General features: G+C 35.4%; 1 protein-coding gene and 1 non-coding gene across 2 annotated transcripts; one reads left to right on the top strand and one right to left on the bottom strand.

Moving 5' to 3' along the window:
- Positions 1 to 6: 6 nt before the first annotated feature.
- LOC112496124 (fatty acyl-CoA reductase 2, chloroplastic-like) lies at positions 7 to 14130 on the bottom strand. The gene is made up of 5 exons (XM_025093280.2): positions 14033 to 14130; positions 964 to 1067; positions 644 to 792; positions 113 to 213; positions 7 to 20 (listed from the first exon to the last, which is right to left on the bottom strand). The coding sequence occupies exons 1-5, from the start codon at positions 14112 to 14114 to the stop codon at positions 7 to 9; spliced, it is 450 nt and encodes a 149-aa protein (XP_024949048.1). The 5' UTR covers positions 14115 to 14130.
- On the top strand, positions 11662 to 11765 carry LOC127903585 (small nucleolar RNA R71). The gene has a single exon (XR_008056293.1). It is a non-coding gene; the product is annotated as a small nucleolar RNA R71 (small nucleolar RNA).
- Positions 14131 to 15849: the final 1719 nt, after the last annotated feature.

Here is a 15849-nt window from a genome sequence, read left to right as displayed (position 1 = left end):
AACATTTTAGTCGTCGATTTCTGGCAAAAGCTTAAGGAAAATAAAATTGCAATTTTCTTTTCACACGGGTTCTTGCTCACTGCTGCGAACATTATAGGTTTTAGACACTTGCCTGTTGATACGTGCACAAAAACCTTAACCTTCTTGCACTTTTTGGCAAAAGTCATGATATGGGCAGGTCCTCTTGTGTTTATATCGATTGCGATGTCATATCTGCAATTTCAAATTAAACTATGTGATGCCACTTATATATCTAAATAATTACGTACAATATTTTAAAAATATATATATTATGGCGTTGCCAGATTTCAAGATCAGTAGGAACCAATTTAATTTACTGTAAAAAATTAGATTTTTCTCTCAAGTATGTTTAAATAATTTTAAATTTAACAAATTCTTTAAAGAGATTTTGACAATGAAAATATAAATTTGAGCTTATTTGTTTATATATATTATTCAAAACCGATGGAAAAAATCACAATTTTTTTAGGACAAATAAAAATTTTAATTGAATTTTAAAAAAGGTTTTCTAAAAATTTCATGGCTCTACCACACGTCTGTGGAAGAGATAGACTCGTTAACTGATATCACTTTCTATTTATTATATAAGTATGAATAAATTAAGCTCATAAATGATTATAACCTTTCATGAAAGGTTATGCTAGCCGCAGAATTTATAATTACGTCGACCTCATTTGCGATCACAGTGGCCAAATCTCCTTCTAATCCAAGGTTACTTTCACTTATATTTCCTATCACAGGAACCAATTTATTTAACATGAAATCATGGTAGCATTCCCCATAAGTTTGCTGAATACACTTGAAAAGTTCTGCATTGATGACCTGAAAGTACACAACCACATAATAATAATAAAAAAGAAATTGAAGATTTGGGACCAAATTGTAAAATCTAAAAAACTAGTGAATTAACAGTAAATAGTTATAACTCTATAACCAACATAGTTCATTTTTCAATCTTTCCGATGCAGCTTCTTTACTTTCTGCCTTGATTAACAGAAATATCTTACCCACCTCAGGCACTGTTCTTAATATCTTCTCTATAAGAACTGAGAAAGAAAAAAATTAAAAATTATAATAATAATAAATTTCAACGTTATAGCTAGTCGGTTCCTATACTATACGTTCCAGAATAAATATGCACGAGTTCAAAGATAAAACTTTGTCTTAAGAACTTAATCGAGTGATTGTCATATAATTTTATTTGGCTGGCTATTTGAATTCAAAACTCCAGCCACCTAAGTTCGAATCCTAAAAAAGGTAGGGGGTAAAAAATTTCCAAACTTTAAAAAAAATTAAAAAATATAATAAAACAAAAAGAATGTGTTAAAGATAAAACTTAAAAGATATATATATCCTCCGCAAGAAACCTTGCTGTCCGAGTAACCAAAAAGCTTTTACACACACACACACATAAGTGTGTTAAAGACAAAACTTAAAGGATGTATACTGTTGTGCAAATTTTAATGTACTCGCAAGCGCACGAATCTATTGTAGTATAGATCTATGGTGACGAGTGTCGATCCCACGAGGAGGTGGATTTTAATTGTGTAGAATTAATTTTGTAAATGGGTGATTGGATTTATGGTGGAAATGATTTGGAATATGCTAAAACTTAAATTAAAATGGCGAGAATAAATTCTAAAACTGGAATTGAAATGGCGAGAATGAATTGAAGAGAATTCTATTGAAATGACGTACTTGGGTATCTGGATCCGTATCAACATGCATCATGGGCTAAATAATCCGTATTAATGCCAATTAAATCATGAGGGGGGAATCCACACCTCATGAACCACGCTCTAATCAATATGGTGCTAAGGGCTTATCGTGCCAAATAATAATAACCTTATACTAGAGAGCCGGTGTAACCAAGGCGGTATCTAGACAAGACTATTATTATTTGTCGACGAGAAGTCAAAACATCCACAAAAATTAGAGGGGAAGAGAAAATAAATTTACCAAATTAAGCCCATGACACATGTTGAGACTTCACCTTCAACCCAAGCTTGAAAGAAAATTAGCCACTCATAATTGAACTAGGGGCAAAATGGAAATTTATTAAAATACGAAGAAAATACAAGATGGAGAAGGAATTACAGAAAATGGATCCCAAAAATGGATTCAGAGATATCAAATTAGGGGGGGGAGGCCCCCTTTTTATAGATACATGGAGTAAATCATGGCCATCGGATTAAAAATAGTTTGGACGCTCAGGATTGCGCCACGTCATCAGTCAACAGTCCACGGTTTGACCACGCGGATGAACAGTAACACGGTTTGACCCGACTTTGAACAGTAACGCGGTTTGACCCGGATGAACAGTAACGCGGTTTGACCCGGATGAACAGTAACGCGGTTTGGTTGAAAATAATCCTGTGTGATGCATGCACCGTACGCGAGATTTTTCGTCCACTGATATGCTGCCACGTCACCATCAACAGTACATAAGAATTTTAGTCCAACAGGATCGTGACACCTCATCAGTCAATGCCACATCATCGGTCAATGCCACGTCATCATCCGTCTATGTGAACAGTGTCGTGAACAGTAACGTATACAGTACCGTACACGTGAATAGTACCGTACATGTGAATAGTGTCATTTTTCCTTTTATGCTCCTCCTAAGGTTTTCGACCGTCCTGAGTTCAAAAGTGATGTCCGTTTTGCCGTCTGATCTCTCCTTTATTGTGAAATGACTATAATGCCCCTAAAATACATAAAATACTTAATTAAAATAAAACACATGTAATTAAATCACAAGAAGGTTAAATATATAAAAGTAAGGGTTGTTAGTAAGACTTAAAATGTAAAATAACGGTTTTCTCCTTTATAAATATGCATTTTCTAATACTCAACACACCCCCCAACCAGCTTATTGCTAGTCCCTAGCAAATAAAGCGAAAACAAAATTCAAATTCAAAATAATTTTTTTTTTGTTTTAATAGAAACACTCGTATTTATTCCATCAGATTAATGATAACACTCAAATAAAAGTATAAGCATTATCTCTAGTCTAAAGCAACATCACACCCACATCAACCATCCACATGAATTAGCCCAGTAGACTTTGTTTTAGCTACTCTCAAGAATGACATGTCAAACCCCAAAATCTCACTGGAAGTAGTGACACTCTCACAAATAAATTAATCCCAATAAAAATAGTCACTCCAATGAATGGTAATTGAGAGAGAAAATAATAAAGAAGTGATATCACATGCTCTCACCAAGATGAAATAAATATGCCCTCAGCTTAGAAATAATACGATCTCAAGTCAAATAAAATGTTAGTCAACCCACTTTATTTATCTTTTTTTTTTTTTTAATTATGCATCACTACATCTTTTTAGCCCATATAACTAGCTTCTACTTCAAACTATAGTTCCCTAAAATCAAGAAGGACTTTTATTAGGATGAAACGTAGGCTAGGGACATGGCTAACAAAGAAGGAAAATAAGGAAAACAAAGTGTATGTTTGAGAAAAATGCAGAGAAATTTTTTTTTTTTTTTTGGAAGTTGCAAGGTGGATTTCACCTATTTTTATTCTTTTGAAACAACAACTTTTGTTTTTGTTTTTGTTTTTGTTTTTTTTTTGTTTTTTTTTGTTTTTTGGCATAACTTCACTGAACAACATAATTATTTACATTTTCTCAAACATAAATAGGTGATGGAACTTATAAGACATCGGGTAATACTCCAAATCGGAGTGGGTCAAGATGATAAGTTGACAAAGAAAATGTTTTTTTTTTTTTAAAGGCTCAAAAGGGTTAACTATGGATATTTAATAAAAGGGATGGCTAGAAAGGCTCAAACGGATCAAAGATGGCCTTTCCATCGTCTTTTAGGGCTCTGAATAACCTTCCATATCTACTAGTTAGATGGGCCTCCAAATGTAGCAACACACTCTTTTTTCTTTTTCTTTTTTCTTTTTTTTTTATTTTACAATTTTTTTTTTTTTTAGGGTTAACTCAAAAGTAATTTAGAGATCGTGTATAAAATAATAAACTGCTAAGCTGTATAAAGAGTGGGCAAAAGGGTTATTCTCCAAGAAAAATAATAGGCTCAAAAACTCACTTGGTACTTATTATGACATGTTCATTCCTTCAAGCAACTCATATATGTCTCCGACATCAACATGTAGAGTAGCAAACATAATGTAACATCACTTAAGACCAAAGATAATACAAATACTAAAATTTAAAATTAATCATGTCACCCAATGTTAAAACAAATCACACAAATTTTTTTTTTTTTTAAACAACATTCTACCCCCCAACCTATTCTAAACATGAAAGGAAAATATGCATGCAGAAATGTGAAAATGATGCATAAAAACTAATTAGAAAAGTTACACGTAAAATGATAGAAAACGAAAATGATTTTTTTTTTTTTAAAGAAGATGCGTTTCTAGAGGAACTACACTCCATATTCAGCCATCTTCGACTCAAAAGTTGGAAAATGTATATTTATAGAGGAGAAATTAAAAAGAAGAAAAATAAACATAAACACATAATAAAGAAAAAGAAAATGTCTGAATTTTTTTTTTTTTTTATAAACGATGAAGATGCGTTTCTAGAGTCACTACACTCCATATTCAGCCATCTTCAACACAAAAAGTTAGCAACAGTTAGTTTCTACAACAAAAATTAGTAAAAACTTAACCAAAATTCTACAATTGTCGACTATTCCCTCCCCCCAACCAGAACGAAACATTGTCCTCAATGTTTGAAAGGAAAGAAGTAGAGTTTAGAAGACATCACCTGGGTGGTGCAACACAGAAGAAAATATTTATAGGCGGAGAGTTAAATCTAATTTGTACTTCTTACTGCTGCTACTGTTACCATCATTATTTGGACGCTCCAACACGAAGGTCCAGGGGTCTGGCTCCGGTCTATAAGCTTGTAACAGATCAAGTAGCTCGTTAGCAGTGTGAGCACAAATAAAAAGTTTTTTCACATTAGCGGGAATGAAATAGTTTTTTATTGCATGGTTAAGAAATGCGATAAAGCCATCATAAAAGTTATTGACATTTAACAAACCGATGGGTTTTTGGTGGATGTGCAGATGGGCCCAAGATGCTAGCGTGATAAGTGCCTCTAGTGTTGCAAGATCTCCTGGAAGGAAAATAAATGCATCAGCATGATTAAGCATTTCAGTTATTCTTTCTTGCATACCTGAGACGACTAACTCTTCTCCAGTTGATGAGTCAGACGAACTGCCCAATGGTTTTAGGACTCTTGGGATGATGCCTAACACTTGACTTCCTCTGATAAAAGCTGCTTCGGAGACCATTTTTGATAACCCTCGGTTACCTCCTCCATACACCAAATGTAAATTTCTCGCTGCTATGCTTCGACCAAGATCTATGGCTGCCTCAACGAACTCTTTATGTTTGCCATAGGTAAATCCAGAAAGCACACAAATGTTCTTGAATTGTCTATTGGGAGTAGCTGCCATTGGAATATTTCTCAAAAACAATTTGTGAGTGTTTGACAAAAGAAATCACATTTAAGAGTCTTGGTGATAGTGGGTCACAGCTGTGAATGAGGTAACATGTTAGTGTCAAATAACGCATGAAGCACATGGCTCGCGAGTCAAAAAGAAAACAGTAAAAAGGAAATAGCAAACAATAATAAAATTATTAAAGACAATAATGCAAACAATAAAACAACAGTGAAATGAAATAAAATAACAGTAAAGTAAAAGGATATTTACACGTAGTTGCGACTGTGGCTCACATCTTCCTCTGGTTTTACGTCCAGAAACGGCTTGAACGCCCTCTATGGGTCGAGGATAGGCTTCCCATCCAGTTTTCTTATAAACAGGCAAACAGGGTCGTTTATAGTCAGATTCCCGAGACTATATCGTGCATGCTCTTTCTGGAATAATGGCCATAACTGGAGAATCGCTCCTTGCACATATCCACTGGGATGCGTTTCAAGAGACAAAAGGATATCATCCAATGACTCCTTATTCAAGCCATCCCTAATGAATTGAATCTTATCTTCCCTGTTATCAGACATCATTCCTAAAGAACATGGGTTTTTATTGCAACTCATTCTGGCACACTTATGACAAGCAACAGAAATTCTTCGAGCTCGTCGTTTTCTTGCATAATTTCCTTTACCACAACCAGGCATGTATGCAATAAATTTTGGAGGTAACTCACCTGCCGATCGTACTTTAGCCTCGATTAACCAACGGATGTCAGCAGGTATGTTATTTCTCATGAGTAATCGCATGCGTTCGGACCGAGCTTTATAGATCGTAAGGAGGGCATTCTGAGGAAGTGAAGGGAATCGCTTGTGAAGCTTCGTTAGAATCTCGTTTCTGTCCATACCTTCGCCTCAGAATATCAGTTATTATAGGAAACTGAAGTAACCGACTTGATTGTCACGGAGTACCGTTATCCGCCACTTCACCGGGGTAACAAACTAAAGCACACAAACAGAAAAACAAATTAAAACACACAAAGAAAATTAAAATCGTCCTCTTATTGAATTTACCTCAAGCTCCAACTGGATGTCGTAAACACTTCTCTCAATGTCTCTGAGTTGGCTTTCTAAACCCTCAACATAGGCTACTAACTCTGGTGGTTGTAGAGCCCAAATGCGTTGTGTTTTACAAAATTGAATCTGCCTTTTGAGATGAGTTTTGACACGTTGAAGTGGTTTAAGAATGTTCAGGAGGAACGGCCTAAGTATGAGACTCATGATTAACAATGATAAGAGAAAACTTAATGGTAAAATAAACACACTTATGCAAAAACAATTTCAATTAGCAAAAGAATAATATAAAGAAAGAAAACAAAATCAAATCAACGAAAAGAAAGAAAAAAAAAATCAATTCAAATCTGGTGGGTCACTCAAATTTATTTCGGTGTCTTCTCCACGTGGTTGGTATTCTAGATATGGCTTTAATCTTTGACCATTAACTTTAAACGTGACACCGTTCTTTGGGTCCTTAATTTCAATTGCCCCATGTGGAAAAACAGTATGAACAATAAAGGGACCAGACCAACGAGAGCGTAACTTACCTGGGAATAGGTGCAAGCGAGAATTGAATAAAAGCACTTTCTGACCTGGAGTGAACGATTTTCTCATAATTTGCTTATCATGGAAGACTTTCATTCGTTGCTTGTAAATTTTGGCATTTTCGTATGCATCATTGCGAATTTCTTCAAGTTCTGCCAGCTGTAATCTTCTTTCTGAGCTGGCTTGCTGCATGTCAAAGTTGAATTTCTTGATGGCCCAATATGCACGATGCTCGAGTTCCACAGGTAGGTGGCAAGCTTTTCCATACACTAGCCTGTAGGGTGACATCCCAATTGGGGTCTTGAAAGCCGTTCTATATGCCCATAATGCATCATCAAGTCTTAATGACCAATCTTTTCTGTCTGGCCTCACCGTTTTTTCTAATATGTGCTTTATTTCTCGATTGGAGATCTCAACTTGGCCACTGGTTTGCGGATGATACGGGGTCGCCACTTTGTGTGTGATTGAATACTTTGTCAAAAGAGCCTTGAATGCTTTGTTACAAAAGTGGGCACCACCATCACTGATTATCGCTCGAGGGAATCCAAAGCGTGAAACAATGTTGCTTTTCAAAAATGCTATCACCACCTTGTGATCATTGGTCCTACATGGAATTGCTTCTACCCATTTTGATACGTAGTCAACAGCAACCAATATGTATTGATGGCCAAAAGAAGGGGGAAAGGGTCCCATGAAGTCGATACCCCATACGTCAAAAATCTCAACCACTAAAATTGGATTTAGTGGCATCATGTTCCTTCGTGTAATGCTTCCCATTCGTTGACACCTATCACATGAAGAACAGAAAGTGTAAGCGTCTCGAAATATAGATGGCCAATAGAAACCACATTGTAAAACTTTAGTCGCTGTCTTCTTAGCACTGAAATGGCCTCCACAAGCTTGTTCATGGCAGAATGAAAGGATATTCTGAATTTCACTTTCTGGGACACATCGTCTAACAATTTGATCCGCACAATACTTGAACAAATACGGGTCATCCCAAAAGAAATTCTTTATCTCTGCAAAGAATTTAGCCTTGTCTTGCTTGGTCCAATGCTCTGGAAGTTTACCTGTAACAAGATAATTAACTATATCAGCATACCAAGGTAATACTTCCACACTCATTAATTGTTCATCTGGAAATGACTCATTTAATGGTAATTGTTCTATAATTGTGTCAAAATGGAGACGAGAGAGGTGGTCCGCCACAACATTTTCTATCCCTTTTTTATCTTTGAATTCCAAGTCAAATTCCTGCAAAAGTAACACCCAACGAATTAGTCTGGCTTTTGCATCTTTCTTTGTGAGAAGATATTTAAGAGCAGCATGATCTGTGAATATAATTATTTTACAACCAATGAGATAAGATCGAAATTTTTCCAATGCAAACACTACTGCTAGCATTTCTTTTTCAGTAGTTGAATAGTTCAACTGTGCATCATTCAATGTCATACTAGCATAGTAAATAACATGAGGAATTCGATCAACTCTTTGTCCTAAAACTGCTCCTACTGCATAATCAGATGCATCACACATAAGCTCAAATGGTAAGCTCCAGTTTGGGGCCTGAATGATGGGTGATGATGTCAACAATTGCTTTAATTTTTCAAAAGCCATAAGACATGAATCATTAAAGATAAAAGGTACATCCTTAGCAAGTAAATTGCATAAGGGTCTAGAAACTTTGCTAAAATCTTTAATGAAACGTCTATAGAAACCAGCATGCCCAAGGAAAGATCTTACTTCTCTGACTGTTTTAGGTGGAGGGAGATTAGAAATGAGATCCACCTTGGCTTTGTCAACCTCAATACCTTTGCTCGAAATGATGTGACCGAGAACAATACCTTGTTTTACCATAAAATGGCACTTCTCCCAATTTAAGACTAAGCTCTTCTCGGTACATCTCTGCAGAACTAGCGTTAGATGATGTAAACATTGATCAAACGAGTCACCAAAGACAGAAAAGTCATCCATAAAGACTTCAAGGAATCGTTCAACCATATCAGAAAAAATGCTCAACATACATCGTTGAAATGTAGCAGGTGCATTACATAATCCAAATGGCATTCTCCTATATGCAAATGTGCCAAAAGGGCAAGTGAAAGTAGTTTTCTCTTGATCTTTTGGTGCTATGGGGATCTGATTATATCCTGAGTAGCCATCTAGAAAGCAATAAAATTCATGGCCTGCTAATCTATCAAGCATTTGATCAATAAATGGTAAAGGAAAATGGTCTTTACGTGTGACAGAATTCAATTTCCTATAATCGATGCATACACGCCACCCTGTAGTTACTCTAGTGGGTATCAATTCATTATCTGCATTCGTAACTACTGTGACTCCTGACTTTTTGGGGACAACTTGTACAGGACTGACCCATGAACTATCAGAAATTGGGTAAATGATACCTGCATCTAATAGCTTAAGGACTTCAATTCTAACAACTTCTTTCATATTAGGATTTAACCGACGTTGCATTTCCCTAGTAGATTTAGCATTTTCATCAAGGTGAATGTAATGCATGCAGTCTACTGGATTTATACCTTTGATGTCTGCTATGGTCCATCCTAATGCTCCTTTGTGCTCTTTTAAAACATCCAACAACTTACCTTTTTGTTCGTCATTGAGGGATGATGAGATGATTACCGGTAGAGTACTTTCTTCTCCCAAAAATGCATATTCCAATGTGTTGGGTAATGGTTTGAGCTCGAGTTTCGGTGGTGATTCTGATGATGGGATGAGTTTCTTCTCTGATGGTGCTAGTTGTTCAACTCTTGACTTCCATTTATTAGTGTCCATAGATGGTGCTGAGTCAAGCAGGGCGTTGACCTCATCAACCGATCTGTCAATATCAAAATCAAAACCAAAGTGAGTTAAACATGTTTGTAAAGGATCATCACTAAGGTTTGAAACAAAAGTATCATCAACTAATGCTTCAATTAAATCCACATCAACAATTCCATCATCTGCATTGTGAGGTTGTTTGGCAATGTTGAAGATGTTCAGTTCCATAGTCATGTTGCCGAAGGACAACTGCATATTTCCAGTCCTGCATTGAATGTGAGCATCCGCAGTTGCCAAGAAAGGTCGGCCTAGAATAATGGGGATGTGCTTCCTTGAATCCTGTATTGGTTGAGTGTCAATTACAATGAAATCAACAGGAAAATAAAACTTGTCTACCTGGATAAGCACGTCCTCCACAATACCACGAGGTATTTTCGTGGACCGATCTGCAAGCTGTAACACCACTGGAGTTGGGTGTAATTCTCCCAGTCCAAGTTTCACGAATACAGAGTAAGGCAAAAGATTTACACTAGCTCCTAAATCCAACAAAGCATTCTCAATTGTGTGGTTCCCTATACTACATGAGATAGTGGGGGAGCCAGGGTCTTTGCATTTTAAAGGAATTTTATGTTGGAGTATAGAACTAACGTTTTCTGTTAAAAATGCCTTCTTTTGAACATGCATATTTCTCTTTTTAGTACAAAGGTCTTTAAGAAACTTGGCATAAGATGGAACTTGTTTAATAGCATCAAGCAAAGGGATATTAACACTTACCTGTTTGAAGATTTCGAGAATCTCACCTGTGGATTTTCCCTTCTTTCCTTTCGCTAACCTTTGAGGAAATGGAGCTTTCGGAACGTATTCTCGTGGGTTGGTTTCTTCTTTCTCCTCCGGTGATGAGTCTTCAACATTCACAGGTACAATTTGATTTTCTTTTGTCACCAGCATCTCCACTTTGTTGTCGACTTCCTTTCCTTTTCGCAAGGTCATTACTGCTTTGACCTCTCCATGTTGCTGTGGTGAACTAGTACTCGCTTCATGCACTCCTTTAGGATTAGGCACTGGTTGACTTGGAAATTTTCCTTTCTCAACAGTCATTGCCAAGGTCTGAACTGAAGAAGCGAGTTGTCCCACCATCTTCTCGAGGCTTGAAACTGATTGGGCTTGTGAGTTGAAGCCCGCTCTCAACTCATTTCGTAGTCCATCAATGGTGCGGTTCTGTTGCTCAATCGTGGAGTGAGTAACATTCTTGAAATTTTGGAATGCATCCTCCCATGGTCTGGGTTGAGAGTAGTTCTGATTCTGATTGAATGGTCTAAATGGGGGCTGAGAGGCTTGAGGATTTTGTGGAATTGGTGGAGCTGGAGCTGTTGGTCCATTCTGTTGGAATCCTTGAGACCATGAAAAATTGGGGTGGTCTCTCCATCCAGGGTTATATGTGTTGGAGTATGGGTTGTAATTTGATGGCTTTCTCATTACACCTATGGCATTGGCTTGATCTGAGTATGAGTCATGGTCATGTGGCTCTGTTGATTTAGCAGTCGATAATGATGCTATTTGTCGAGAGAGACCTTCAATTATCGCTTTGACTTCTTTAATTTCTGAACTTGATTCGCCAATTTGAACCTCATTCACTCCTTTAATTCTTCTAGTAGTCCTGAGTGATCGACTCCGTTGTTGGGAATTATCTGCTTGTCGCTGGAAGAATTCCCAAATCTCTGATGCACTTTTTGACATTAGCTCTCCTCCACTCGTTGCCATTAGCCATTCTTGCACATTCGGCAATAATCCCTCCAAAAAGTATTGGCATTGGTGCCATTTCTCGTACCCATGATGTGGACACTTCAAGAGTAGCCCATTGAATCGCTCCCATGTTTCGAAAAATTGCTCGTCATCTTTCTGGGTAAACTCCGAGATTTCCCTGCGAATAGCATTGGTTTTATGCACTGGGAAATATTTATTTAAAAATTTTGTAACCATTTGTTCCCATGATGCAATGCTATTAGCAGGCAATGTATTAAGCCATGAACGAGCTCTATCTTTTAAAGAAAATGGGAATAGTCTAAGTTTAACATCATCATCTGAAAAATTCTCATATTTGAATGTTTGACAAATGGCATGAAAATCATTCAAATGATTATATGGATCCTCATTTTCTAGGCCATAAAATGTAGGGAGACAATTTAACACACTAGGTTTTAATTCAAAACTCCTAGCAGCTACATTTGGGTATCTTATGCATGACGTGCTCAAATTAGCTAAGGGACTAAAATAGTCCTTAAATGGCCTCTCCTGTGGTGCTTGTAAATCCATTTTATTTTTAACGTGTTTGTGTGTGCGAAGTGTTTTTTCTAATTCAAGGTCTATAGGTTCAAGATTAGGTAATAATGACCTACGACCATGCATGCAAAATAAATAAAATAAAAATAAAGATGCAAACAAAACAAAAATAAAGATGGGAACAAAACAAATAAAAATAAAGAAGAGGGAGAAATTACGATACTAACCTTATTGCGCTATTACAACCTTTCTATAAAAATACACAAAAATAAATACGTGAAAGAAATTAACTAAAAATTAAATTAATAAGATAAACAAAAAAAATTACAAAGAAAAATAAATGGAAAATTAAATTACAAAATTTTAAAGAAGAGAAAAAGAAAAGAAATACTAACCTTTAAATGTAGATTCACTTTTTTTTTTTAATAATAAAAAAAAATACAAGAAAACAAATAAAAGAAATTATTCACAAAAATTAATTCTATGAATTAAAATTACTTACCTCCCCGGCAACGGCGCCAAAAACTTGTTGTGCAAATTTTAATGTACTCGCAAGCGCACGAATCTATTGTAGTATAGATCTATGGTGACGAGTGTCGATCCCACGAGGAGGTGGATTTTAATTGTGTAGAATTAATTTTGTAAATGGGTGATTGGATTTATGGTGGAAATGATTTGGAATATGCTAAAACTTAAATTAAAATGGCGAGAATAAATTCTAAAACTGGAATTGAAATGGCGAGAATGAATTGAAGAGAATTCTATTGAAATGACGTACTTGGGTATCTGGATCCGTATCAACATGCATCATGGGCTAAATAATCCGTATTAATGCCAATTAAATCATGAGGGGGGAATCCACACCTCATGAACCACGCTCTAATCAATATGGTGCTAAGGGCTTATCGTGCCAAATAATAATAACCTTATACTAGAGAGCCGGTGTAACCAAGGCGGTATCTAGACAAGACTATTATTATTTGTCGACGAGAAGTCAAAACATCCACAAAAATTAGAGGGGAAGAGAAAATAAATTTACCAAATTAAGCCCATGACACATGTTGAGACTTCACCTTCAACCCAAGCTTGAAAGAAAATTAGCCACTCATAATTGAACTAGGGGCAAAATGGAAATTTATTAAAATACGAAGAAAATACAAGATGGAGAAGGAATTACAGAAAATGGATCCCAAAAATGGATTCAGAGATATCAAATTAGGGGGGGGAGGCCCCCTTTTTATAGATACATGGAGTAAATCATGGCCATCGGATTAAAAATAGTTTGGACGCTCAGGATTGCGCCACGTCATCAGTCAACAGTCCACGGTTTGACCACGCGGATGAACAGTAACACGGTTTGACCCGACTTTGAACAGTAACGCGGTTTGACCCGGATGAACAGTAACGCGGTTTGGTTGAAAATAATCCTGTGTGATGCATGCACCGTACGCGAGATTTTTCGTCCACTGATATGCTGCCACGTCACCATCAACAGTACATAAGAATTTTAGTCCAACAGGATCGTGACACCTCATCAGTCAATGCCACATCATCGGTCAATGCCACGTCATCATCCGTCTATGTGAACAGTGTCGTGAACAGTAACGTATACAGTACCGTACACGTGAATAGTACCGTACATGTGAATAGTGTCATTTTTCCTTTTATGCTCCTCCTAAGGTTTTCGACCGTCCTGAGTTCAAAAGTGATGTCCGTTTTGCCGTCTGATCTCTCCTTTATTGTGAAATGACTATAATGCCCCTAAAATACATAAAATACTTAATTAAAATAAAACACATGTAATTAAATCACAAGAAGGTTAAATATATAAAAGTAAGGGTTGTTAGTAAGACTTAAAATGTAAAATAACGGTTTTCTCCTTTATAAATATGCATTTTCTAATACTCAACATATACCCTTTGCGAGAAACCCTGTTGCCCCAGTAACAAAAAAGCTCTTCCCTACAAGAAATTTTTCAATATCAATACCATATTGCATTGAGCATTGGCTTGAATTTTTTGACATTTTCAAGTGAAGATACAAAGATAGAGTTCTACGTTCGAGATTTTATAGCAAAAGGAGATGAGCGTATACGCAATCATTTTAATACAATAAAAAAATGTGGTACCCTAGACATTATACATAAATGTTCACCAAATTTGAACATTTAATAAAACATTAATTTATACTTATTTAGAATATGCACTTTGTATCTCAATTGATGTGTGCCTCCCAATTATTTATTGTCCTACATATTAAACGCTCATGTATAACACAATTCAATCAATAGAAATCACATCAATTTTGATACAAACTTAATATCTAGTTGAGTAAATATAAGAAATTTTTCATTGGGTATTCTCTTGAGGTGAATTTGACGACAAGGACAATGTTATTATTATTATACATGCCTAGATGTGTTGTCGGTTCGTGATTTCATAGTTGTCGGTTTGTGACTTTGGAGCTGTTGGTTTGTGACCTTGTTGCCACACATGGATCTAGTACTCTTGCCTTAGATTAGGCAATTGAGATTTGGATTTAGTATCGAGCTAATTTTTTTTTCCTAACTTTTTCCATAGATACAATTAGTTGTTATTGGACAAGAAAATAAGTTTAATTAAATCCTAACTATATATTGTTATATATGTATAAGTGAAAGAAAATTATGAAGAGTTGAGCACAAATCAATTTAGCACTAAATCCAAATCATAAACTATTTTTTTTTTCTAATAGTAGGTCAATTTTATCTATTTCACATATGACATAATCTAAAATAATAAGAAAATCTTTTTTTAAATCTGTTCGCCCATCGTTTCTCTTTCTTGTCGCTCCCCTTTAAACATCCAATCCTCTTGTGTTTATGCTCTTATCAAAATTCATTACCTTTCTTTTGTCTCATCATGTACAAGCCACAATTGTAAGTTTGGAGATTTAAGGATAATTTTTTTAAGAGTAAAAGTTCGTTCAGTCCCTATATTTTGATGTTAGTGGCCTGTTTAGTCTTTATATTTTTAAAAATACCTTAAAAATTCCTTGTTATTAAACTATTGACACCTCTACCGTTATCTTTTGTTCTTTTTGGCTTCTTTTTATAATATTGCCCTCTTACAATAATTTTTTGACATTAATAGAAAGAAAAAATTCAATTACTAATTTAACCCCAAAACATATATTAAAAAAAGAATATTTGTTAATTTTTGTGGAAGCTCGCGTGTGTCCAAAAACATTAATAAAAAAATTAGTATATTAACTCCTTAGTAAAGTATTCTACAAAAATTAATATACATTCTTTTTGTTTTTATTTTTTTTAGAAGTTAAATTGATAATTTAATTTGTTTATTAATGTCCCAAAAGAATTATTGTAAGAGAATAATATTATAAAAGTAAGTTAAAAAAGAAAAAAATAATAATAGCAGGGGTATCACTAGTTTAATGACGGAGATGTTTTGAAATACTTTAAATGAACATGGGCTACGCACATACTAACTTCCAAAATATAGGAACTAATACTTTTACCTTTTTTCATATATATTTACAATTTTTTTATATTATAATATTTTCCATGTCATTCAACCATCTGTCTTCAAAACAATTCAAACTCACGGATGCAGACAACTATATAAGCCTTAGCCTGGTAATAAGCGTTCATGTCATGTGCCTCGGTTCCCGGGATTATTTTCTCTTATTTCTTCAAAGAGTTCATACAAAGGAAATAACTTCAAATACTAGGGCC

Source organism: Citrus sinensis, chromosome 6 (genome assembly GCF_022201045.2).
Source record: "Citrus sinensis cultivar Valencia sweet orange chromosome 6, DVS_A1.0, whole genome shotgun sequence".
Lineage (NCBI taxonomy): Eukaryota > Viridiplantae > Streptophyta > Magnoliopsida > Sapindales > Rutaceae > Citrus > Citrus sinensis.
This window is presented reverse-complemented; position numbering and strand designations above follow the sequence as displayed.

Bases quoted from the DNA above. Each gene is read 5' to 3' on its own strand.
- LOC112496124 (XM_025093280.2), bottom strand. From the start codon at position 14,114: ATGCAATATGGTATTGATATTGAAAAATTTCTTGTAGGGAAGAGCTTT. The intron at 1,068-14,032 runs GTATATGTTGAG...TTTCTTTCTCAG, and splicing joins AACAGGGTTTCTCGCAAAGG to TTCTTATAGAGAAGATATTA. The intron at 214-643 runs GTTATAATCATT...TTGAAATTGCAG, and splicing joins AGCATAACCTTTCATGAAAG to ATATGACATCGCAATCGATA.